This window comes from Salminus brasiliensis, chromosome 3 (genome assembly GCF_030463535.1).
Source record: "Salminus brasiliensis chromosome 3, fSalBra1.hap2, whole genome shotgun sequence".
Lineage (NCBI taxonomy): Eukaryota > Metazoa > Chordata > Actinopteri > Characiformes > Bryconidae > Salminus > Salminus brasiliensis.
The window spans coordinates 6,936,991-6,964,057 of NC_132880.1; the positions used below are offsets into that span (position 1 = coordinate 6,936,991).

General features: G+C 42.2%; 1 protein-coding gene across 1 annotated transcript in view; it reads right to left on the reverse strand.

Moving 5' to 3' along the window:
• Positions 1-21,424, reverse strand: part of itgb8 (integrin, beta 8) — a 30,541-nt gene extending 9,117 nt beyond the window's left edge. Inside the window, 12 exon segments of the mRNA XM_072675323.1 lie at positions 797-991; positions 1,234-1,432; positions 3,881-4,024; positions 5,739-5,828; positions 5,947-6,042; positions 7,323-7,481; positions 12,091-12,256; positions 14,652-14,898; positions 15,228-15,399; positions 17,605-17,690; positions 20,909-21,063; positions 21,065-21,424. Of these exon segments, the coding sequence (XP_072531424.1) occupies positions 797-991; positions 1,234-1,432; positions 3,881-4,024; positions 5,739-5,828; positions 5,947-6,042; positions 7,323-7,481; positions 12,091-12,256; positions 14,652-14,898; positions 15,228-15,399; positions 17,605-17,690; positions 20,909-21,063; positions 21,065-21,129 (1,774 nt within the window). The 5' untranslated portion in view covers positions 21,130-21,424.
• Between the last annotated feature and the right edge of the window lie 5,643 nt (positions 21,425-27,067).

A 27,067-nucleotide genomic window follows, 5' to 3' on the forward strand; every position in this document is an offset into this window, starting at 1 on the left:
TTCATTCTTTGGATGAACATTTGCTAGATCAGATCAGGCCTTAAGTTTATGCAGGGGGGCTTCGGCTTCCTGCACCTACCTAGACCAGTAGCTCCAAACTCCAGCCTAAGAGTTCACAGTCTTTAAGGTTGTGGGACATACTAGCTAAGAACACGTTAGGATGTTTCTCAAGAACAAATTTAAGAAAATTCTTAAGAAGATATTTGTGCTGAGGCCTAGTGTTCTTGAAGTACTGGTAGTTTCTACAGATTTTAAATCCAAGGGGGATTTTTTCCTGATTCCTGATGGTGTTCATTCCAGCTCATAAGCATTTAACTGAACATTGTTTATTATAAGCTGTAAAACATGACAATTATGTAGTGTACCTTGAAGAATCTTAAGGAAATAATGAAATACTTCTTAGAGAATATTTTTCTCATAATTATTATAATTTTCTTATAATCTTCCTTTCTTTTTTTTTTGTTTTTTTAATAATTTTTTTTTATATTTGTATGTTTTTTTTAAAATTATTTTTAGAACTGAATTTAAGACCATTCTTATGAACGTGTAAGTATTTATCTTATAATTCTATTAATACTATATACATAAAAATATTATATATATGTAAATATATAAATACAATATACTTTGCATGCTGTGGATATTCAATGAACTGAAAAAACGAAATCGGTTTAGACAGAATCTTAATCAAAGCACCATAAGGTAGAAGTTTACATCCCTATTTATTATAATATCAATAATTATCACTGACTTTAGACTCAGGAGATGTATGACTTCTGTACTCATTTAGACTCACCTCCACACACAAGACCACCCTCATAGGGACAGGAGAAGTCGTCCTTCTCGCAGAACTTCCCATAAATGGACCCAAGGTTGCTGTGGTCACACACACACCCTCCGCACACACAGACTCCCCGGCCGCTGCACACCAAGCCGCTGCTCTCCTCTCGGCAGCTGTCCATCAAGCCCATCTCAGCCGCAGGACCGGCTCCTAGGAAGTAGAAGTTGGATGTGGATGTTTGAATACATGGCTGTTCAAACTCTACTACTCTAAACAAAGCCTTAGTATTATGTCACATGCTTAATGTGTCGTTTGAGTACAACCTACAGTGAGATCCATAAGTATTTGGACTTAATGGATTTGGGCCTTAATGGATTTGCAATGAAGCAATAAAGATTAAAGTGAAGTCATTTCAAATTCACTGTTGGAATTGTTGAAATGCCCAACTCTACCAGATATGCAGCTGGCAGGTTCTGGTTCCTCATGGCAAGGTCCCGCCTCGCCGCAGCTACAGCCACAGGCCTGCTTGACATGCACGGTCACCGTCTCGTTAAATCCCACCGACCTCACCACCACCAGAACCTCCTGCCCTTTCCGCCGCAGACCTTCAGTCGGACATGAACGCATTCCCACTGTGACATTGAAGAAGACCTTGAAGAAAGAGCAGAGCAGATAAGAGTGGAATCTTCCCAATAGATATGCAGCACTCCAGCAGTTTCCAGTCACACTCTCAGTACCCCTGCACACTGTAGTCGGGTGTTTTTCCGTATTCTAATACACCCAAACAGCACCAGAAGGAAAAATACACTCACTGGCTGCCTTGTTAGATACCCCATACCCCATTTCACTAGGTAAAATGCCTCCAAACAACTAAACCTGTCTACAAATAAGGTGAATTATCTTATATTAGGTAAAAGAACACTTAATACAGATGATTTCACTAGTTAGGATGTCATTTTTAGCAGTGGGGTCCATCATCAGTGGTTGATTTCTGACCACTGATGGATATTTTGGGTTTTGGTGGGCTGTTCTCTGTTTAAGAACACTTTGGAAAAATGTAAATTATTATTGTATTTGATAAATTAGTTTATTTATTGCATTTTGTGTTATAGGACTGGTGAAAGTAATGCTAATAGTAGCAGTAATGTATATACAGGCGGGGCCATTTATATGGATACACCTAAATAAAATGGGAATGGTTGGTGATATTAACTTGTCTTGCATTGAAATCTGCTACTAATGAAATCTGCTACTAATGTGCCACAAACAGGAAGTTAATATCACCGTTCCCATTTTATTTAGGTGTATCCATATAAATGGCCCACCCTGTATATATATATATATATAATTCCAGACTGCGTACTTCGCTAGCCTCCTTTCACCCTGTTCCTCAATGGTCAGGGCCCCACAGGACCACCGCAATGCAGATAGTATTTGGCTGGTGGTCATTCTCAGCACTGCAGTGACACTGACATGGTGGTGGTGTGTTAGTAGTGTGTGTTGTGCTGGTGTGTCGCGTGGATCAGACACTGCAGTGCTGCTGGGTAGTTTAAACACCTCAGCCTCACTGCTGGACTAACAGCATCTTGTGGCCACTGGTAAAGGACTAGAGGATGACCAACACAAACTGTGCTGCAACAGATGAGCTTCTGTCTCTGCCTTTAAACCTATAAGGTGGACCAACAAGGTCCTGTGGGGTCCTGAGCATTGAAGAATAGGAAGAAAGGAGGTCTAATATATATTTGTATATACACAATACATTAGTGCCACAATTAGCATCAGTTTTAGCAGTGATCAAAATGTGATCAATTAAACAGTTACCAAATAACTATGACTAATTACAGTCTGTATTTATAGAACTAAGTGCTGCTATATGGTAAGTGGAGCTGATTAAAAAAAAAACCTTGTATCTCCAAAATGGCTGCTGTACAGGAGAAGGAAAAACCCTAACTTTCAGTGGAAGTCAACATAAAAAGATCTGATTTCAAGTCATTTTGGAGTGTTTCTATTGGTCCATTCATCAAATCAAAAGTGAAAAATGACGAAAACGGAGATAAAAGGTTTTTGTGTGACAGCACAAATGAAAATATTTAGTCACGTGAGCTGGTGAATGAAAGAAAACACTTCCCCACACTACCCACCCTATTTACGGAGGGGGTGGTCGAACATGAATACAGAGAGCTGAGTCACTGAACAGCAGGAGAGAAAGAACACTCTACAAAATGTCAGTTTCAGAACACCTAATCTCAGACTTTCGATTAGCTGAATGACTGCTACTTGAGGAACGCAGCTGACCTTGAGCAGCTAAAGTCCTTGAACTGCAGTCCCACGTGTGTTTGCATTGCCACTTTGATAACACTGCCTACTGTAATTGCCTGTTGCAGCGCAGTTTGCTACAGATTAAATGGCTCTTTGTCACAGCGAGAGCTTGTATTACATAAAGGTCTTGTGATTCCGGCATGTCGGGCCATTTCCTGTAAAGGGGATTGTAATAATCTGCTCAGCGCAGTCTAATCGCCTCCTCAAGCACATACTCCTCTCTCTCAAGAACTGGTCTTGGAACACACAAACACATGATGCTACGAATATAAACAGGACTCTGCAACTCTTCTCTAAGGCCTTCGTAAGATAGAGGCACAAAACCTTCCTCTGTCTTTGAATGAATCAATATTCTTTTATCTTCAACACTCTCGGAAATAAAGGTGCTACAAAGGGTTGGTTATTTGAGTGATGCCACAGAAGAACCCTTTTCTTCTTCTAGAAACCTTTAACACACACCAGATTTAACTCGTAGGTCTGTCAGAGCAGGGAAATCAGCAAACTGTGCCCCTGTTGCCCAACCTTTGTTGCACCTTTATTTTTAAGAGTGCCTTGTGGAAAGCAATGTAGCCGAGTTACACTTCAGTTCTAAGAACAAAGAACAGATGGCTGGACCCGCTGACGTGTGCTGGCCGCTTTAGAGGTTAAATATTGACCTGCAGTGTTTTGACCAAAATGATTTACATTTATGGGATAATATTGTTCATTACAACATTAGAACACCCACAGAAACTGGTCTGGAACACATGAGGTTGTTTAGAGGACAAGAGTTTTCCGTACTGTTTGTTTGGGTTGAACGTTGGAGCATTTGCCGTTCCTCAACTCGGTGGATCCATCTGGGCAGATTGCTGTCACACTGACCCAGAATCTGTGTGCTTCACTGTCCTCAACTCCTACCTCCAACCCGACATCTGACAGGAGCTTCTACAGAGAGACAGAAAAAGAGAGAGGGAGTGCTGATGAGGAATTGAGAGTGATACTGTGAGGAATTCAGGTTGAGAGAGAGAAAGAGAGAAAATTTAAAATTGTGACAGAAACTCACAGAGCAAAATTGAATAGAGGAAAGAAATTGTGGAAGACGGAGAAAGAGAGAGAAGGGGGAATTTAATAAAAAATACAGAAAAAGAAATTGAGAGAGCAAAATTGATCAGGAGAAAGAAATTGTTAAAAAGAGAGGGGGGGAATTGAATAAAAGACACAGAAAAAAAACGAAAAGGAGAATGAAATTCTAAAATTGAGAAATTCAGAAAAGTAATTCTAAACAATTACGGTTTGTAATTATTGAATTATTGAAGTGTGGTGTGGAGGGAGGCTAATAAAATCAGTTTACAGGAGAAGGAAAAACCTTAACTTTCAGTGGAAGTCAACATAAAAAGCATTCTGAGCATTTGAATTGGTCCATTCATCAAATCAATAGTGAAAAATAATAAATAAAATAAGAGAGCGAAACGGAAAAGGAGAAAGAAATTATGAAATTGAGAAACTTAGAAAAGTCAGCAGGGGGCGGGTTGATAAAAACGAGATACCTGGAAAAAGACAGAGAAATTGAAATTGAGAAAGAGGGAGAGAGAGATTAGGAAAAAGATATATAGAGATAAAGACCAATAAAGTGAAAGAGAGAGCGAGAGTGAGGGAGATTGAGAAAAACATAAATACAGAGAGATGGATTGTGTGAGAAAGATACATAAATAAAAATAGAGCAAGGGAGGGGGGATTGAATAAAGGAAATATACAGAGACAATGAGAAAAAACACCAAGAGCAAAATTGAAAAAGAGAAATTGAGAAATAGGGAGAGAGGGGATTGAGAAAAGAGAGAGTGGGAGAGATAGACGAGAAAGAAATAAAAAGAGAGAGAAAAGTTTAGGGAATGACAGAAATTGAAAGAGCTTTTTGAAAATTGAAAAGGAAAAAGAGAAGAAAGAGACATTTAGAAAGAGGGAGAAAGGGGGGTTGAATAAAAGAGAGATACAGTGATAAAGATAAACAGAAAGAGAGAGAGAGAGACAGAGAGATATACACATCAGAAGGTTTCTCAGTAGCAGAGTGTCAGAGAGCCTCTATTGTTCCAGGATATAATCAGTCTTGGTGAAGACAGGTTTACTTGTGTGTTGGGGGGGTGGGGGGTGGGGGGGGGGGACAGGGTGCAGAATTGGCTCTAAAAATAGCTGTTTTGTATCGGCGGTTGAGCGGGACACGGTGGAGCGTCACTGCAGCAATCCGAGCGCTTTAATAATGCAAGCCTCTGTTCAGCGGGATCTGTGGGTTTCGCAGATTCCGGGAGGAGGACAATAGATTTTTGTGCCTCCGTAGAGATTATGGCCTTGTCCGGCTGAATACCACCAGCACACATTCCCCACTTTCCACCTCAGCTCCCCCAGCCGTGTTTTTCCGCTCCGGCTCAGTCGCATCTGTGAGTCAGACGGGGAAACACTGAGCACCTTGATGAGCACCCATGTGTGGATTTCCACGTAAATCCGAAAGAAAAACACCAGCCGGAATGGGTGGGTGGGGGCTGGGGGCTGGGTGCACGAAGGAACTGACCCTCTTTGCTTGTTTAATAAGTAGCACTTACTAAGCATTCATCTCCTGTGTAGAGGTGTGAGTCAAACAGAAACTAAAAGGGTAAAGTTCACTTACCTTGTAGGCGTCCACCACCAGATTTGTGAGATTAGGAGCTTTGGGAAGTAATTTGCCCAGGTAAGTCCCTGGAAGAAAGTTCACCAGATCCTGAAACAGACAAACACAGAAAGGACCTGTGCAATAAATAAGCGTCCTTGTTTTGAGACCCCTAGTGAGAAGGGCCGCCTAATAAAGATGATCACAATCTTGGTCTGTGAGAAATTACCTCATACCACTTATATTGCATCTGATCCACAGCAAAGATGGAGTAAATGTTGTTCTCCAGGAGCTTATCTGCCAGTTGCCCAATGGTTGGGTGCTCCTGAAGGACATCAAGAGATGACTGTAAATGACTGTAAAATGGTTGTGCTTCAGACGCACTCACTATCGCCCACCACCCCCACCCCCAAACATCCAATGCTCTGTGGTTTCCACTGTGGAGTCACTCCACATGATCCTGGGCACCACCATATACGTGGACCTGAAGTGGAATGGGAACACGGCCTCCAAGAGTGCCAAGAGATGACACATAGCCCCAGCAGAGGATGTCCTTCCTGAGGCAAATGAAGAAATTTAACCTACCACAGGCCCTAATGATCCAGTTTTACACAGCAATCATCAAGTCCATCCTTACATCATCTATAAGCATCTGGTTTGGATCTTCCACCTCGCAAGAATGAGCTAAACTCCAGAGCATGATCAGGACAGCAGAAAAGATCATTTACACAACAGCAGGGCGCTGGCAGGATCACATATGTGCCCTCTGACCCTGGACATCACCATTCCACTGGACAACCCATCCCTTCTAATGCGCTACCCTTCTAACCAGCCTATAGCAATTTAGCTTTGCCCATTCATGCTGAAGTTATAAGAAGTGTTTTAGAATGAGGCACAATACAGAGCAGCCAGTCAGAACAGAGCAAATTAATTCATTTACATTAATTAGATTTGAAGGCTAAATAGTCTTAAGGGATAAACAGATGAAACAGTTGAAAAATGTAATACAGTTCATTGAAAAAATCACGTCAACCATTATGTTGCTTGGCAACTGTTTCCAACTGTTAACAAATTACATTGCTTGGTAGGAGAAGCAATAAGCCACAAGAGGATATCATAATGATGCTGAACACTCTTATCTGTTGACCAAACCACAGCTGCTACACTTTTAAAAGTATAAGATCCTTGAGGAACCTTCTGGGGTTCTTCAATTAGAAACTGTGGAGGAACCTCTTAAAGTGCTTTGGGCAAAAACATTTTTTTTTAGAAGAATTCTTCTTTCTTTGAAAGCTCATCAAAGCACCTTCAGAGGTTCTGAAGTACTGAAGAACCTCGAAAGGTTCCTACAGGATCTTTTACTTATACAGTGTACAACTTTAACACAGTGTGGGGGTTAACCTGCACCCATAAAAAATGTTCTTCATTGATTCTTTAGATCTTTAAACAACGACTCAAATAGGCCACTGGATGCTTAAATGCTTGGTTAAGGAGTTCTTCGTCCATTGGTGGAAAATCGTATGGTTCTACGCAGCACCCAAAAGGGTTTCACTTTCGGTACAAGTCACAGAAGCCTTTTCACTACTATATGAAACCCTTGGAGCTTACCATGTTGGCAGACTGGGAATAGACGTTGTCCACTAGGTGGCAGTGTCCATCATGGGGCACCACAATGCCAGCCAATTTGCTATCCAGGGCCAGGTGAGATGGCTGGTCGGTCATGACCAGAAGAAGGTGCTTAGCCTCAGGACGCCAGCCAATGTCCTTCTGTAAAAATAATAATTCCTGATTTAGACCCACTTAAAGCAATAATGTTGTGAACAGCCAAATGCCCACATTTCCCACCTTGGTCTTGAGAACTTGAGCTACAAGACCAAACTATTTACCTACATCATCACACACTCGCCTTAAACCACACTAAGTTATTAAATGATCTCAAATAGGCTGTCACTATGTTATACAGTACTGTCTACTGGACTAATTCATGCAGTTAGGGCTGATGGCAGATGGCCATGACTACTGTTTTAGCTATGTAATATACTTTAAATAAATATACTATATCCAGAAGATGAGCCAAGGGACTCCTCAGAGGCTTGAGGCTTCTGGCAGCTTTAGGTAAGTCATTGTGTAGGCAAAGCCTGTAGCCTACATACGTGTTATTAGCATGTAGCTGCTAATCTCCAAACCACAATTTCATTATTACTGTAAGACCTCCCACCTCCCCATGGTAAACTGTCTGAATAGGGCTATAAACTGCGAGAAGACACAAACAATGGCATACAAATGTTTAGGCACCACTGATGAAAACTGTGAGTAGAAGAGTAGAAGTAGAGTAGGGCTTTCTACTAGATTGTGTTCTGTTTAATTGACAGCAATTCTTTACATGCACTAGACAAGCTCTGTGATCAGTAACTTTATTAGCTGAATGCATTCATTAGAAGGGGTGTCCACAAACATTAGGACATATAGTGCATGATAGAATTTTCAATGTTTTCAATGCAAGATAAATGGTTTGTACAATTTAGAGTGAACAAAAGGAAACACTTAGGATCCCCAAGAGATTTCAGCTCTCTGCTAACTTTAAAACATTAAACATTAAAACACCTGACGCTCACAACCGAAGACCATTAAAACAGGGGATCAGGGGTACCCAAACTTTTGCATACGTAAGCAATTCTATCTGAGATGACTTAGCCACTCAATGTGATTTGAGCTTGCAAGTAATCAATGATGTAGTCACACAGTTGCTACCATTACTTGTGAGCTACATTAGCCTCAAACACCATATGGACAAAAGTATTGGGACACCTGCTCATTCATTGGTTCTTCCCAAATTAAGGGTTTAAAAACCCCTTTTGCTTTTGATGAGTCTCTACTCCGGAGTCTCTCCGGTCCAGTGAGGGCCTTCTACTAGAATCTATAACATTGCTGTGAGGATTTGATTGCATCTAGCAACAAGAGCGTTAGTGAGCTACTCAGGGTGTTGGATGATCACCACCCCACCTCATCCAGAAGTATTGGATGGCCCACCATCTTTTCAGAGAACACAGTTCCACAGCTCCACAGCTCAATGATGGGGGGCTTTATACCCCTCTAGCACACACCTGGCATTATAGGCATGGTGCCAATAGGTTAATGTTCATCTGCTTCAGAGGTCAGAGAGTTCTGTTCAACTGACAGCAATTCTTACATGGACTAGACAAGCTGTGTGTCAGATGTATCTTGATTAGCTGAATGCATTCATTAGAAGGGGTGTCCACAAACATTTGGACATATAGTGCAGCAACAGCGCAATACTGAGGAAGTAAACTCCCTACATTGAAGGCAAGGGGGTGAACTGTACATTTGTACAAAGTATCAAATATACAGCACTGTTGCGTTTACAAGGCTAAAAAACGATCCTCTGTTTATGATACTACGTGAGAATGAGGCCTGTGTGGGCCTTACACAAACACATCTGACCGCGTCTAAGGTCGGGGTTAACAATTGAGGTTTTGGTTAGGGTTACAATAAGGGTTTGGTTTAGGGTTTAGGCTCAAAAGCAAGTGTCATATCAGTGGACCTTCTAACAGTCTAGCTCAACAGCATTCACCACCAGAACTATAATTACTCTGCAAACTAAGAGCTGCTTTTAGAAACACGTGGGAACCCCTGGCAGGCATGCAGCGATCTGATCCGGTGCAGCTTTTCTGTTTCCTACAAAACACAACCATACAAAACTGAGCAAACAGAAAGAGATAGAAGACATCAGGAGAAGCAAGTCCAGTGTTAACTAGGCCCTTGGTTATTTAATCACAGCCCGGCTAATGTAGGTATTTTATTAACCATAGCTTGGTTCCACTTTCTGTTCCGGAGTTGCTGCAATTATCCAGCCTTCTTCCGATTCAAGGTCACGTTTGAAGGGGTTGTAGGAAATGGAGCTCCAGCAGCATGCAACAATTCATGGGAAAACCCCCCAAAAAAGGCTGAAACAAACAAACAACAACAAAAAAAAAGTACTCTGTTGCTATGAGCCTAGTCAGCCTACTAGTAATCTCGTACTCCTCGGCGCAATGGCATGAATCAGACTTCAAACCTTGTATGTGAAGCTGAGCAAAGTAAATTAAAGTAAAAGCTGGCATGGGCTCTCTGGGCCTTCCTCATGATATCAGTAACAAGGCATTGGCAGCTTCAGTGACACAGAATGACTCAGACCCCCAGCATGACTGGCGAAGGGGCTGTTTCCACTTGCATTCTCCGAGGTAGGGGGTAACTCCTTCTATCCATTCCCATGCATTGTTCACGAGTTTGTGCAGTGACTGTGATCTTAACATAGCCATCATAACTTAAAGTGATGTTTGTGGCTAAAACACGTATTAAGGCTCATTCACAGCATTTTTAAGGCATTTGGCAGATAATCTTAGCCAAAGTGACTAACAGAGATATGCTCTCAAAAATAAAGCTGATACAAAGGAGCATGTACAGTGAAATGTGTCTTTCGCATTTGTGGAAGTGAACACACACGCACAGAATGGTGGGCAGCCAACTCTAGCGCCGAGGGAGCAGAGAGGGTGAAGGGCACTGCTCAAGAGCCCAACAGTGGCAGCATGATGAGCCTGGATATCAAACCCACAACCCTATCGTCAATAGCCCGGAGCTCTAACCGCTGAGCCACCAGAGGGTCAGCCTGGCTTAAGGCTTCTAATTACTGGTATATTATGGTGTGCTTGCCCACAGAAGGCAGGGAATCGAACCCCAGTCTGCAGTTAGTGACTACTGCTAAGCTACATTAAACTTATTCCAAATGTAGTCAAACAGAGAAGACGAAGTGATAATTTACATTTAGCTACATTAGCTTTGTTAGCAGCACTATAGCTCCAGCGCAAAACTACTAAGACTTTGGGCACCAAACAACATTCGGGGTAAGAATTGTAAAAATTGTAAATTTTTGATTTGAGATGATCATTTTAGGATGAAAAGAGTATGTTTATGGACACAGATTTAGGGTGATCCTAGGCTAGGTTTTAGGCCTAGCTGTTTAAAGTGATGTTTCTCCACGAAAAGACTAAACCTAGCCTGGGATCAGCCTTAAATCAGGACCTGAAGGCCAAGTCCAAGGGTCGAGTCAATCACAACAAAAGCAGAATTTCTGGTCTCCTTAAGAATCTGCCTTATTCATACAGTTTGGCCGAAGACTAGAGGATTAACTGACTGACCCCACCAGTACAGTCAACCACAGTATGACTGTGTAGGATGCTGAAAGGAATCCCACACACTCAGAGCATTCAGAAATGCTTTTGAACTTGAGGGGCTTTTTGAACCTTTGTTGATAGGAGCATGCACAGAAACCACAAGCGCCAAAATAGCGGACTCATTTAAGGAATGAAGGAAGGAATGAGGTATGAAGACGCTACATAAGGTACGCTACATAGTTTGAAACAGTAGCAGCGATGGCTGATGCCTAGATTTTGTCTCACAGTGTATCACCATACAGTGGCATACAGAACAGCTTAAGAAATACTGTTGATTTCAAAATTCCAAAACTGTTACACAACAGTATTGGTTGATTTCATTTAAGCAGCAGAATCTGAACATCACTGCCAGAATCTGCTAGTTACAGGAAAACGCGTTGCTATGAGAACCAAGCCTTGTGACTGTAGCTTTTCCTGTACCAGGGTCCACGAAAGGGTACCTCAAACTGGGTGAGCTATAAAGCCAAGAAAACAAGCAAGTATCTGTGCTGTGCTAAGAGCTTTAGTCTTTTAGCTAGGAGGTCATGTGGACAGCAACACTATACCGTAAGAAAATAATTGGCAAAAAATAATTACAAGTGTCCTGTTACAGTGCTAATACCTGTGTGCTCCTGTGAGCCACTGCAGTGCCATAAATCATCTAGTAAAAGCAAAGTTCATCATTCAAAATCAGCTTGATTCTGTGGCAAAATAACAGGATGGTAAACGGGCTTGTTAAACCACATATGGGAATAATTTCCCCCAAGTCACATGCTTACTACTTAAAATACTCAGTAAATGCATTCTACACTAACTACTTAAAGCGCTCTGAAGTGTGTGATGAATTTGGGATGTTAACAATGCTATTTAGCGATTTAGCAGAGGCCGTCAAATTTGGAGTCTAAAGCCATCTTCCAGTCCTGAACTTTGTAATACTTGGTAGGTGTGGCACAAAGTGAGCCAATCAACTGCATTCACTGCAGAAACTGGACTCAAGGTCTAGATCTGAAGACCTGGACATTCTAGCAATGCTAGAGAATTGCTAACATTTTAACATTAGCCTCATAAACAGCATAACAAATGTTGGCTGATCAACTTGAGGTAGGAATGTGTGGAGAACTGTAACACGTTACAGGTCACTACAGCGGCACACACCACATGCTCACCTGACACACGGCCGCCTGCAGCATGGCGTCAAAGCCTCCCTCCGGTGTGTCCATGTTTCCAGAGATGCGCTGCTGTTGGATCACATGCTGAAAGTCAGTCATGTTCTCCGTGATAGGCAGGACGTGGATGAAGCCATGGGCTGGTCGGCAATGAACTTCATAGTCACTGCAGAGAGAAGAGGAAGTGAGAGAGGGAAAAGGGACAGAAAAGGGGCAACAAGAGTGAGGGACCAAAAAAAGACATAAACAAAGAGAAGACGGCAGGCAGCAGAGGGAGCAGAGATTACATGAGCCTCTCTGGAGCAGATTCCCACATTACAATGAATGAGATCACCATGGAATGCGCTGGTGTTCCCCCGGCCTACTTCAGCGAGTTCATGGGGTTAGTCAAGTGGCGTTTCTCTGCAGTGCATCAAAAGGCCATTTGGAGTCTGATTATTTGAATTGAAATGTCTTCAACAGAACACAATGAAACAGACTTTAATAAACATATTTTATTTATTTTAATCATGTCTGTCTGCATTTGTGGGCTGTGCGGTCAGAAGTGGCTTATTCATGCGCATAAGAAACTCATTAGTCACTCACTTTGTCAGTATTATACAGAACTCAAGAAAAAAACTGCTGACAAAAGAGTGGCAACAAAAGTTGGCCTTTACAAAATGCCTAAAAGATGCATCGTTCTAGGGGCTTTCTCTACAGTTTGACAAAAAAGTCCTTGTGTAGTTTCTGAAGGATTATCCCTCACATGTCTGATACCTCACAAAGTCCATTTCTTATGCAATTCACTTGCAGACAGACCTACAGTTCAGAGTTTTACCAGTAAACAGACTTTCCAGGCAACTTCTGTATTAGATCTAAAACTTGCAGTAATTATTTTTGTCTACATAGAACTTTTTTTTTGTATACTTTATGCAACCAAATGTTAAACAACCAGTAAACAGCCAGTCATAAATAGTTATTACCATTAACCAGACATTTAATGTGGTGTTTTTGGTTCTAAAACCAAAAGTTGAGTATTTTTACATAGAGACGAGTACTTGTAATAAATTGTGAATTGTGAAAGCTGTTTGGTCGAGCTAAGCAAGATCATGCCTTTTATTTGCTTACTGCATTGTGGCGATTTTCATTGTTTCATAGCTCAGAAACTTCTCAAATATGCAGTTACTCAACCATTACATGCTATTCTTTTTAAGGAGTATCAGGATTTATAGGATTTATACTCTATCGAGTATTTAGAGTTGGTATCAGTATCAGTGCTCAGTATCGGCAGATCTGATTTCGGTATTGGAAAGGAAAAAGTGGTATTTGTGCATCCCTAGTTCAGATGAACATATATAATACTGAACCCCTTATCTCCTCAAACCTTATACATAGGCCCACCATTCAGTTCTTCACCCTCTTACTGCAATACTCTCATAATTAATTATAGATCGGTTTCATAGACCCTAAAATAAAACCATTGTGACTCCACAAAATATGCTGAACTAAGTTCTAAACTAGTTTAATGATCCATTTGGACATTGATTAGGCTTAATCGATCTGTTTTCACTGTAACAACAAAATCTGGTGATGGTAACACCAGACTGTAACAGGGTGGTACCGTTGAGTTAAGTGGTCCTAGAACACATTCTTTTTTATATAACAGTAACAAACTGCTTTAGCTTCTGAAAATATACTATATGTGTAAAAGTATTGGGACACCCACACATTAAACCTATAACATCCCATTCTAAATCCATAGGCGTTAATGTGGAGCATTTGCAGCTCTAACAGCGGGTTTGGAGCTCTACAGTCAGCAGAGTGTTGGAGAATTTTATACACCAGGTGCCTCAGAACTTGGTAACCCCGCTTTGCGGAATTGACTGCATGGCTAGGTGCGAGATGTTATACCCATGTATCAATAGGACTGAATGAAAAACCTGAATTTAATGATTAAGAGATGTGTCCCAATACCTTTGTACACAAGGCTTTTGTATTTCCAGGCTACTTTTGTATTAGGTCTAACCTGTTCGGATTAACATGTGCATTTAGAATTACTGAACTCCTAAAAGCACTGTCCATAGACCCATCCTTTAGGTTTTGACCCTCATAACTACAATGTTCTCATAATTAATAATTTATCAGTTTTATAGACCCTTCATAGTAGTTCACAATCATTTTTGCAGTAGGAATAACAAAAGAATAACAAGGCTATGGTTCAAACTGTTAAACAGATAGGAGCCACTGGCAGGTGCAGGCCTTCATATCTCCTTCCTATAAAGATTTTTATACCCCTCTAGCCCACGCCTGGCATTAAGCATGAAGGGAATTGGTTCATGTTTATCTGCTCCAGAAAGTCTTATTCTGTCAGTGTGCATTTGCACATCTGCGTCAGCAATGGGAGCACTTAAAGTAACTGAATGCATTCATTAGAAGGGGTGTCCACAAACATTTGAACATATAGTGTATTTAAGTCCTCAGTCTGATGGAGAATTCTTATAGACAGTGAAATTTGAGTAAACATTGTACTGGACTCATCATGCATCCTCTAATAGCAATCCTCTAATACAGCAAAGGCTTACCTGCAAGGGTTACTAATTTTAGAAGGGTGCACATCAATGTAGGGCGAGACTGGCTTGTCCACGAATGATCCGAACCCCACTCGGAAGTCACTGGAATATTCCTTCATGCGGTGAGAAAGTGTCACTCCAACAGTCTTCAGCCGGTCTAGGTTGTCCTGCATGGAGGCCGAGACATCCACCAGGTAGTACAGGTCCACAGGATAGCGCTCTAACTGCTTTACTTCCACGATGAAGCTCGCTTCACTCCCTGAGACACAAAGCAGCCTCATTACCAATCATTTCTTACAGTCAATGGTACTACTCTGTAGCAACAAAACTGCGCACCTCTAAACGTAACTTTAACAAAATGTTACCGGGCGGTTAGAGTTTAAATGGTATGGGAGAATTGGGCTAGACCATTTTTATTTGACAGTAATTAATGACTTTAGCCCAGGGATTCACCTCTAAATATATATTGGACCCGAGGCTTAATCTCCTGCCCATAAAACCCTAAAGCCCCTCAAATCTACAATGCAATACCTGGGCTATACTGTATTTACACTAAAACCAATCATGTTAGAAGGCCATCTTCCTCACCTGGCCGCAACTGGATGGAGATGTCTCTGGGGGCCACCTGGGAGCTGCTGAGAGTGGCGTTCACCTCCACCTTCACTCTGGGATTCTCAATGAACTCCTCCCCACAGCCTTTAAGCAACAGCCGAGCAGCAGAATCACATCTTTCGCTTACATGTGCTCCATCCATAAAGCTCTGGTAGATAAGCAAACATAAAAAAAATGATAAACCCTCATACTTTACACTGAATGGACAAAGGTTTCCAGACATTTCTTCTAAGTAGCAAATTCAGCTCCTTTAAAATACATAGGGATAAACTCCCTTATCTATTTTTTGTGGGTCTACTAACTTGTATACAGACATATGTGTACATTTTACCATTCAAAGTCCATTTACCATTACCAAATTCAAAGTAATTCTGGACCTATTCTATTGGTCCATTCGGCATGACATGTTCACACAACGTGAAGGACAATACAGAAGACAAACTAACATGTTGGCAAGGCGTTTGCTGAGGAGAAAAACATCTTGTGTGGAAGCTGAATAATTCTCATTGGCGGCCACTGTTTAACTTGTTATCTAAAGTTTCTGAAACTAGAGTTTAGGTAAAGAGGCTCCTCCTTCTCATCCAACATCAAAACTACTGATTCCCCCTAGCTATGTTTGACACAGTGTATCTCATGACTGGAGGTGTGTGGCAAAAAAGCCTTTGAATCTTGGTATTCTGATTATATCACCCTCCCACCATATTTTTCCTCCTATAAATTACATATAAATGGATTGCACACTAAAACTCACACAGCAATAAACTGTAACATCCCAAAATCATTCAAAGAAACGATAATCGGATCAGGTGATTACTGTTCACAATAAACTCTGCGTTGTACTTGGTCGATAGGAGCAAACTGGTTAGTCAAGCTCTTAGTCAATCACTTAGTATAGTATATCCCTCATCACACAACCCCTCCTTCTGTCGTCTCCTTTAGAAGACGAAGCTCAGCCCTGTTATGTCTATACTCTGTTGATGAATCCGGGCATCTAAACTTGCCAGGCAGGACTGTCGAGTGTAACAGAACACAACTGCAAACGACTCAATTACCATGTGACCAGACCCAGCTGGCTGGTACACAGCAAAGTGACTTAGGGACAAGACATGCTGTTCCTTCTCATTGAGTACATTAAGTGGTGGCCTGTGAGACCATAGATGATTTCCAAATAGTGAACCTCTGTACTGGTAAGCAGTGTTTTTCACCAGAACCCCCCAAACGCCAGCCAATAATCACTTCACCTATGGAAAGAGACTTGCACTGCCCTCCAGTCACAGCTCGCATAATCGCCATGGCAAAGTTCCGCTGATAGAATGGGACGCTCTGGAGCAGCCATGTACGAGGCTAAGATTAGTTATGCTCAATGCCAAACGTGAGGCAGAAGGGTCTAAAGCCCCTCATCAGTTGGGCTGTGCAGCTGTGGAGCTGTCAACCAGACAGCGTCAGTACCAGACTTTACCAGTGCTCTTGTGGCTGATTGCTCCAGTGTTCCAAGATTCAGCACAAAGCCTCTAGAAAAGTAGGTGATGTTACTGCAGCAATAGGGATGAAGAAGAAACCTGTCCATAAACTTTTGGATGTACAATGTAGTGTACCTATGTATTTCATAACATGACGCAAGTGTATATTAACTATACAAGCCGTGCTAATGTCATTTAATCAGTAACTGTAATCCAAGGGTAACCTCAGTGGTGACCATTGGACCTAGTAAAACAGATAAACTGGAGGAAAGGCCTGACTTCACAATCAGAGGTATAAGATTATTCTATACAGATGATGGAACAACACTGCCAAATATTTTCCATTAAAGAACCAAGCTGTGTTATTGATTGTGTGGAAGTGTGTGGGAGTTAAAAAGGTTACTAAAAATAAGTGCTAAAACACAAAGCCTCACTCGGCTTTCTGAACCGAATGAGGTATGTCTTTCGTCATGGGCTTTCTCAGGAGGTCAAAACATCTGTCAATGCGTGAAGCCCCATCTGAGATAAGAGGGCAGTCATGGTCTGTGTGTGGGCTGGGAAAGCACCTGACTTTGCAGCCTCTGTTTGTAGACCTCTCAGCCTGCCTTTTTATAGGTTCCCACGGCCACTCCAGCCCTAAGCGGCTTGTTTAAGAGGGTGCTGGAGCTTACGGGGGCCCTGTGGATGCAGAAGGCCGGGAGACCAGCAGATGTAATGCTTGGGGGGGGTGGGATTGGGAAGTAGGGGGGTGACAAGGGGGGGTTAGCAAGACTCCTATGGGTCAGACTAAACACAACCCAAATCACCCAGTCTGTTTGATAATTGGAAGGAATGCTGTGCAGCAAGACACAATACTAATACGAACGGCTGCACGGCAAAAGCCTTCACATTACCTTCTGAAAGCACCAGGCGCATTCTGGTCCGCGACTCAGGCATTCTTCGCAAGATGAGACGACGGCTGACGCACAACGCTTCTCCACTGCGACAGAGGGAAAAATAGAGCAACACGATTTACACATGAATGAGGAGCAACTCTCTTCTCCTTTCTGCACTCTCCTCCAGCTGCTACGGTTTCCAAAAACATTACGCATACCCCCCTCCTGAGAAACACCCCAGCGTGCCGGGGTTTCAGGAGGTCAGTTCAAGCATACGGCTCACTAAAGAGGAATGGAAGGGGTGTTAGCCATGCACCTGCTATGCTCTAAAGCGTGGTATTAGATCACTACAGGTGTGATGGAAAGCAATCAATCTGCAGGATGGGGAGCGTGGGGCACTGAAACATATACTAACTGAGGAATAATGTGGAAATTGTGGGATATCTGTCATTCTGGACCCTTTCGATTGGTCCATTCGGCATGACATGTTCACACAATGTGAAGGACAATACAGAAGACAAACTAACACTACCATGTTGGCAAGTCATTCGCTGAGGAGAAAACATCTTGTGCGGAAGCTGACAATTTCTTACTGGCGGCCACTGTTTAACTTGTTATCTAAAGTGTCTGAAACTAGGTAAAGTTTAGGTAAAGAGGCTCCTCCTTCTCATCCAACATCAAAACTACTGATTCCCCCTAGCAATGTTTGACACAGTGCATCTCATGACTGGAGGTGTGTGGCAAAAAAAGCCTTTAAGTCTTGGTTTTCTGATTATATCACCCACATCCCATTTTACATTTAAAGCTTTTTTCCTCCTTAAATCGGACACCAGTAGTTACTTTCGATTATGTATGAATGGATTATACACTAAAACTCACACAGTTGTCTTTATAATAACACAGCAATAAACTGTAACATGCCAAAATCTTCTAGAAACGATAATCATTTGTTGTAATTGGATCAGGTGATTACTGTTCGCAATAAACTCTGTGTTGCATTTGGTCAATAGGGGCAAACTGGTTAGTCAAGCTCTTATCACCTCGACAGAAGGACCCCTCCTTCTGTCGTCTCCTTCAGAAGAATAAGCTCAGCCCTGTTATGTCTATGCTCTGTTGATGAATCCGGGCATCTAAACTTGCCAGGCAGGACTGTCGAGTGTAACAGAACACAACTGCAAACGACTCAATTACCATGTGACCAGACCCAGCTGGCTGGTACACAGCAAAGTGACTTAGGGACTTTTGGAAGGACTTTTGGTGTTAGCCATGCACCTGCTATGCTCTAAAGCGTGGTATTAGATCAGTACTGGTGTGATGAAAAGCAATCAATCTGCAGGATGGGGAGCATGGGGCACTGAAACGTATACTAACTGAGGTAACTGGGAATTGTGGGATATCTGATAACACTTTTGGCCTGCCGGCCAGCCATAAGCTTTTTTAGGAGGTAAAACTACTGGGCAGACAGACCCCCAGTACCCCAAATACACCAAACATTTCATATTGTCGCTGTCCATTTCTTTACCCTAGCAAGCTCTTGGGTTGCTTTCGCTATATGCTTTATGCATAATCATCCATCTGTACTGCGAGGGGCCATCCTATCCATCTTTGCATCATTTGATGACTAAATCTGAGCATAAAGTTTAGTACTAGACAAACATTTGGACACATCTGGTTAAATATTTGCTGATCATAATCTTAAAAACAAGAGGACACTGGGGGACACAAAAGTGTCCACCATAGTGAGGATGTCTTTCTTGGCTGAGGTGTTTTAAGTAGGCCTAAATTGTAGGACCATGGCAGTGTGTATGTGTGAGGGTGGAAATCCCTCTCAAACCATGCATTGACAATTAATGTTATTACAAAAACACTTACTCGTTCAGCAAGACCAATAAATAGCCCTAATGGCCTACATGGCCAGATAATCTCCTAAAAGCCTACTTGAAACCCTCTCAGACACGTAAACCAGCAACAGTGGGTACCTGTGTGTCTCCAGAGTCCTCTTTCTTTGAAAACAAAAATATGCCCACCCTAGCATTTGGACCCACTGTTTTTAAGACGATGATCAGCACACATTCGACCAGGTGTGTCAAAACTTTTGACTGACACTTCCGAATTCGTTCTGTGACTTTAAAGAGCAGTCACATTAACCAAAAAAACAAATCTGCTACCAACAGCAGTTCCATTGGCAGCCAGTTACATTTGCCTTTGCCATAATAGTGCCTCCACAATGTTTAACAGATGCAAACATGCATGCTTCATATCAAGAACCCTTTCTTTTCTTGTCTATACTTAAGCTAATATTGGTTTTCTATTAGTCTGATCTGATGGTTTGCCTATTGACTCAAACCCTCTGTATTTACATTCACGGCATCTCTTGAGTCTAGGCTTTGACAGTGATATGCCTACCTGCTCAAGAGGGCTTTTGACTAAATTTAACACATAATATGAAGACAACTGGATACAGCTGGAACAGTTTCTGGCCTAAATAGCATTGTACACACACACATACACACACACACACATATATATATATATATATATATATATATATATATATATATACCATTTCACATGGTAGGTTGCATGTGGGCCACAAACCTTAAATGTGCAGCAATGCAATTTGCTATTTCTATAACTGACCCATAACAGCCTTAATTGGGTCAAAGTTGGACTAGAATGGTCTGCTGTCTGGGGATGTGGCACCGTATTGATTTTTAGACATCTGATCAATGGGAACAAACAAAAACAGCAGCCAAAACAGTGATGGCACAAAATGATTTACATTTAGCAATAAATCCAACTTCTTAGGACCAATGACACTGAATGCCGAAGTACTGGCAATATCCACAATATCCACAATACCTACAATGACCTCATTATTCAACGACAACTGCATCATTATACTGCTCAGCTCTAGCCTGAAGTATTGGTCAGATATCCCCGATATTTTTTCTAACAAGTATCAAATCTGCCTGATGTGCTTCTGATAGCGCTGTGCACCACTGGAGGCAAAGACCTCTCTGTCTGTGAGAGAGGCTCAGCACAATGCATCCTTCCCTATCAACCAAGCAGAAATCACTCATGCTTCATTAGCCCCCCAACCCCCAGCCAAAACGGTGCCTCCACCATGTTTGGCAGATGATGTGATGGTATGCTTTGGCTCTGACGAACCCTTTTTTCCCCCTCTTTTTTTTCCCCCTCTTCTCCATACTTGAGTGAATACCCCTCCATCTGAAGGACAAGGTGACCAACTGAGTAAGGCTCCCCTATCAAGCAAGCAGTAGCACACTCATGCTTCATTAGTGCACCCCCCAACACTCACCCAATTGACAGGACGCAACGGCAAACACAGTGAGGATGACGGTGATGAAGACCAGCGCGCTGCGGAGGGTTGTGTTGCGCTTTTTACGCAGCCAGGACGTCATAGCAGCATCGAGGGAAACAGAAGAAGGAGAAGGGGCTCTGCCAGGTAGCTCGAAAACGCTGAGAGCTCGTCACGACCGCGCTCTCCCAAACAAAAGAGAGCTTAAAGTCCCGCCGCATTCACATCACACACACACACACACACTGGCGCGCACGCACACAAACCCAACCAACAAATAGAAGAACCCCAGATTATCACGGCAAGCCCCCGCAGCACCGAAAGCTCCTTTGCTGGGCAGGACGAAAGCATGCGCGCTGCAGGGCGCAGGTACGGCGGCCATGGCCGGGCTTCGTCACAGCCATCGTCGACCTCCAGTGACCGGAACTGTCGGTGAAGCGCTCCAGTGACGGTCCGGCCTGCGGACGCATCAGTTCGGTTTATGTGAGCGCGCCTCGACCGGACTGCCTTTATCCGTAGCTGGAAGGAGGGAGGGAGGGAGGGAGGGAGGGCGGGGGAGCCGGAGTGGAGAGAGGAGGAGATACTACTGTACAGTGTGCTGAGCTCAGCGAGTAGGCGGGGGGACACGATGTGGGACTTTTCTCTCTCTCTTTCACGCGCCGCTCCTTCGTCTTTTGTGGCTGGGACAGTGTGTAGGTGTGCAGTCTGTGCAGACACTGACTTATTTCCACTTCCATTCGCCCCCAAAATAGGCAGCCTCCCTCCATTCTCAGGAGCTACGGCAGCACAGCAGTCAACACAGATAGCCCGTCCACTCCGGGCCTGCTGGCTCAGGTGCTGGTAACGGTCATTAAAGAGGAGGTCTGACACATTTCTGCGTTATGAAATTAGAAAGATCTAAGCAAAGTCAATCAGAGTGGTTTGGTGTGAAATGTCTCTGAGCAGAGCAACGTAGTCTGTCAGAGCCGTTCACGGTAGTGGTGAATGGAACCAGACGTCCGGACGCGCTTAATGCCACTAAAAGCTGGCTCACGGGAAGTTATTACATGAAAGGGTTATGAATTCTGGAAGTTCAGAAAAGTCATGAGTTAGTTTTATTTTTCTGTGCTGTTATCACATCCTTTTTTGTGCATGATATGTGATGATAAATCGATTTTTCAGGATAACTGAAATGTTTCCTGAGATTGTAACATATTTTTGGCTATGTCTGGCCTAATATGTAATAATAAGTTATCATAATGATAATGATACAGATAAATATATTAATTGCCCGATGCTCAATCTTTTTTCCAGTAGTTTGGGGATTTGGAGATAAAACATTCACAATAGAGAGGGAGGCAGGCCTACATGCAAGGCACTGTGAGGCCAAATAGTCCCCGGGAAACTTCCACTATTAATTTACTATTATCATAATTACGTATACATCTCAGAACACACATTCACTATTGGTTTTGCCTAGTAAATAAAATGGCTACCGTCTGTGTACAATTGTAAAACAACTGGTAAGTTTCTCTATATTCAATCACTTCAAATCCAATCCAATCCACCCAGAATCTTAGAAAGAAATCTTAAAGATTGTTACAGATATTTCTGCTGAAATGTTTTTAAACGTACATTACTATCACAATCTCAGTTTTACAAATGGGGAAGAAAGTTTTGCGTAATCTGAAATTATACGCTGGTTACAAAGTGCAAGACTCATCACTCCTCATGTCTTTTATGGGTTTTCAGAAGTCGCTGCACTGTAGAATAAAATGGTCTTTGCAACATCGTGAAGTCATCAGTGATTCACTGTCTGAGTCACGTAACCTTGATTCGCATGGATTCAAAACAACCCAACATCTCTTTAAAGGCATTTTTCTTTTAAATCCACCATTCTTTTATTACTCCCTGATAAGTACACAGTCTTATGCAAAAGTTTGGAAAAGGTCCCTCCAAGAGCATGAAGAGCACATCAGGCTTGAGGCACATCACCAGTTGTAAACAGAAACTGCTGAATCAAATTTCCTAGCTTTATATAGTCTCTGACTCTTCAAACCATGTGCTAACACTCAGTAACTCCAGTACACAACTGTCCTATGAAAGTAGTTGATTCCACCAAGGCAGGGGAAGAATATAAGAAAATAGCCAAGGGGGTTTAGCTTGGGGTTTCTAAAGTGTGGAATGTTATTAGGAACCGGCAGTTTAGGGGAACTGTGGAAGTCAGGATGAGCTCAAGAGCACCAGGAAAACTCTGTGACAACTGCTCATATACTGGTGTGACAGGCAAATCAAAAGCCCCATATGACTGCCAAGAACCTGCATGAAAGTTTAACTGAGTCAAGAGGGTGATGCACCGTTCCAATATGCAGTGTTGCTTCATAGAAGAGTCATGAGAAGATGACCTCGTACAAGACTTAGTGTTTAAACATCTAGACTGAAATTCTGCCGTTCATGAAAAGAACACCTTGCCAACTGTTAAAACTAGGGGTGGCTGCAATGCATTTTTTGGGGTTGTACTGCCACCAGTGGCACTGGCAATAATGCATGGAGTGAAGGGAAAAAATAAAATACCAAAAATCAAGATGCAAATGGTAGAATATTGCCCTAAAATGCACAGAAAAATGTTTAGAATACAGAAATACACACCTTTCGACAATAACACTATGAAAGCTAACACAAATTTTGACTTAACCTAACAGCACAAATTTGTGCTTCTGGTTACGGTAGTGAATTTATTTTTTACGGTACTATAAATAAACTTATCACTGTAAAATATACAGCTGTAGTTGAATGAAAGGCTACAATCACGGATCAAACTCTGAAAATGCATTATTGCACAAATAATAATTTATTAACAGATCATTAATATGATACAAATTTTTGAAATTAATATGTTTGAAATTTCTACAAATATAGGAGGTAATCTCATATTAATATCTCTTATTGTGGAAGATGTAAAAAGTGGGAAAAGGGTCAAATGTTCTGAATGGTAGTTTAATTTAATAACTACTGACACTGTTTACACCTGGATACTTAATCCCTGTTGAGTATGAGGATTATATCTGGGTAAGGCCAGGCTACATGTAACTGCCAGTGTAAACGTACGCAACACTCATTTAAACCAGACACAAGTCCGATCACTCAAACCACATCAGGAGGTGGTCTGAAACACATTTGAGCCACATGTTAGAGCAGTGTGAACGCATCCGTCACAGTCGACAACCAAAACCTCTCCCAGAACAACTGAAACACCAACAAAATAGCCAGCCAACAAGCGAGTTGCATATTCCGTCCCACACAGTGATCGGATTTCAGTCTGACTAACATAGAGGCAGTGGTGGCTCAGCGGTTAGAGCGCAGGGCTATTGATAACAGGGTTGTGGGTTCGATTCCCTTGAGCAAGGACCTTTACCTTCTCTGCTCCACGGGCGCTGGAGTTGGCTGCCCACTGCTCTGGGTGTGTGTGTACTCACTGCCCCTAGTTCACTAGTGTGTGTGTATGTTCACTACCACAGATGGTTTAAATGCAGAGGACACAACTACGTGCACCAACTACCGAGTGTAAACGCATGGATACAGTCCTGATACTATGGACATGATGTGACCAGGTGTAAATGGGCTCACTGTAGGTTAGTTAACTGAGGTTACAATATGATGAAATGCCTACGTTTGGCAGAAAAGCCACAATTCCCATACAGGGAAAAACAAAAGTGGCTAGACAGTTTAATTTTCCTGTTCCATGCACAGAAAGCCCCAACCTGTTTGAATGTGATTCATTACCTTTGCTCCTATAATCATAAACTACCCGGGTCATACATAAACATAAAGTCTAGCATGACCCGTGCAGCACACGTAGCTTTACAGTGTCTTTTGTTTATCTGTCCACCAACAAACTCTCCGGGCCTCAGCGTGAACCATTCATCCAGCGCCAACTACCTTTATACCATATAATTTATGTAACACAAACCTTTTTTCACTAAGTGGGAAAATGTCAACCAAATACGCACGAATGCCGCTCCAGGGCCAAGATGAGTCCTGCACCACGCAGGGTGGAGACGGAAGACAATAGTCTCTCCTATTCCCCATGGAAACAGGCCTGAATGGAGGAGCTGGGGAGGGATTTAGGAACGGCTCCAGCCTCGGAGCATGCGTCCGTGTAAGGAGAAGAATGCGGGGCGACTGGGAGATGGCCCCTAATGAATAGAAGAGAGAGAAAACGGAGCGAGGGGAGGCTGCGCTATGCCGCCAACATTAATGAGGGGGTAATGTAGGTCATTGCCCTGGAGCCCTACATTAATTGTGAAGGCTTTTGCTTTTTTGGGGGTTTTTTTGGGTGGTGGTGGGGGGGTAATGCTTACATTGGAACAAACTTAGCATGATGTAGTTAGCCAGGTCTGAAGAAACTGATTAAGGCTACTCTTTGTTTCCTTTGTAGTTCGAGACTAGGATTAATCTGTGTCCAAAAAGCAGCTCTAGGGATTTGAGTCTGTTTGTGAGTCTGTGAGGCAAGAAGTATTAAGTTCATAAACTCAGAACTTGATATAGATAGTTGGTGAATTCCAAATGGGATACACTCTTAAAAATAGTGGTTTCTAAATGGTTCTTGGCTTCTAGGAAAACATGTAGGCCAGCATAGAACCATTATAGAACAATATGTAGAGGTTCTATAGACTTTATAAAGGTTCTTCATGCTCAAACATCTCCCGATATAATGGTATTGTTTAGTACGAGGCTCTCAATTAAGTATAGGTAGGCAGCCAAAAATACATTCCTGGAGCCTGAAGCCTGGAGCCTGTTTTAACTGTATTAAAACTGCTCATTTTAATACAGTTAAGCATTTATTAGCTCAGGGTTGGTGCATTATAATAATTATTTGCAATGTTACAAATGTGAAATGTTAAAGAAAAAAGGGTCAAATCATCTGAATGTTTTCTAGGAGTTTCAGTTTTTTAGTACTTGCGTAAAAACGGCAATTGTAAACTCACACAGATACAAATCCAATCACTCAACCCACTTCAGGAGGTGGTCTGATCTGAAACGCAATTAAGCCACATGTTGTAGCAGTGTAAATGCATCTGTCTCTCCAAGATGCAACCCCCCAACCCGAACTCCTTCCAGTACAACTAATATATCAATAATAGTTACTGTAAAACAAGCGCTTTTGCTTATTCTGTCCTACAAAGCGATCAGACTTCATTCTGACCAACCAGAGACGCATTTGTCTACCGAGCGTAAATGCATGAGGCAAAATTCTTATCAGGATCCAATCTAGATAGTGGTCACTTGATGCGACAAGTATATGGATTTTATCCTGATAGATGATTTTAGCCACATGCATTTACACTCAGTATACAAATGCGTCTCTGGTTGGTCAGAATGAAATCCGATCTCTGTGTGGGACAGAATATGCAAATTTGCTCATTACAGGGAAGCTAGTTGTTTATCCGTTCAGCCTTTTTCTGTGCTGCGTTACAGAAGATGGGTGCTGTCTGGAATTATACAATGTTTAGCCATCGTCCTCCATGATTATTTACCTCACAGACACGGGTCAGGCTGCACAGGGAGTTGTTTCGGTTGTACTAGGATGGGTTTTGGCCTTATCCAGATATAATCCTGATACTCAAGAACAGGGTCTGATCTGCTTATTCAGGCTATTTTAGAACTTTGGAATTTAGCAGTAATATTAACATTTAGGAATTACATCCCGTATACAGTCCCTCCATTTTCAGAGGCTCAAAAGTAATTGGACAAATAACTGATAAGTCATTGTATTACTATATATGGCCTGTTCCATTATTCATTCATGACAAATAGTGGAGATAATTGAACTTAATTCCAAGTGCTGAATTTGCATTTGGTAGCTGTTCATGGTAACCTAATATTATGCTGTCCAAGAAGGTTCTGGTTCAAGTAAAGAAGGCCACATTTAAACATTTAAAAAAGAAAGAGTTCACTGGTAAGCTCTGCAACACCAGAAGGCCTGGAGGACCAGGTTTGTAGGCCAAGGTTTGTAGACCTTCATGAATTTAAACATAGGGAGCCTGCAGCAGTTTAGCTCCACCCTGTTCACACTGGTTTTATGGTGTTTCAGCCAAACCAAAGCCCGGCCTTGCTAATTACATTACATCAGTCATAAAGGCACAGTAACTTAAACAGTCTACCAACAATCTCTCAGCA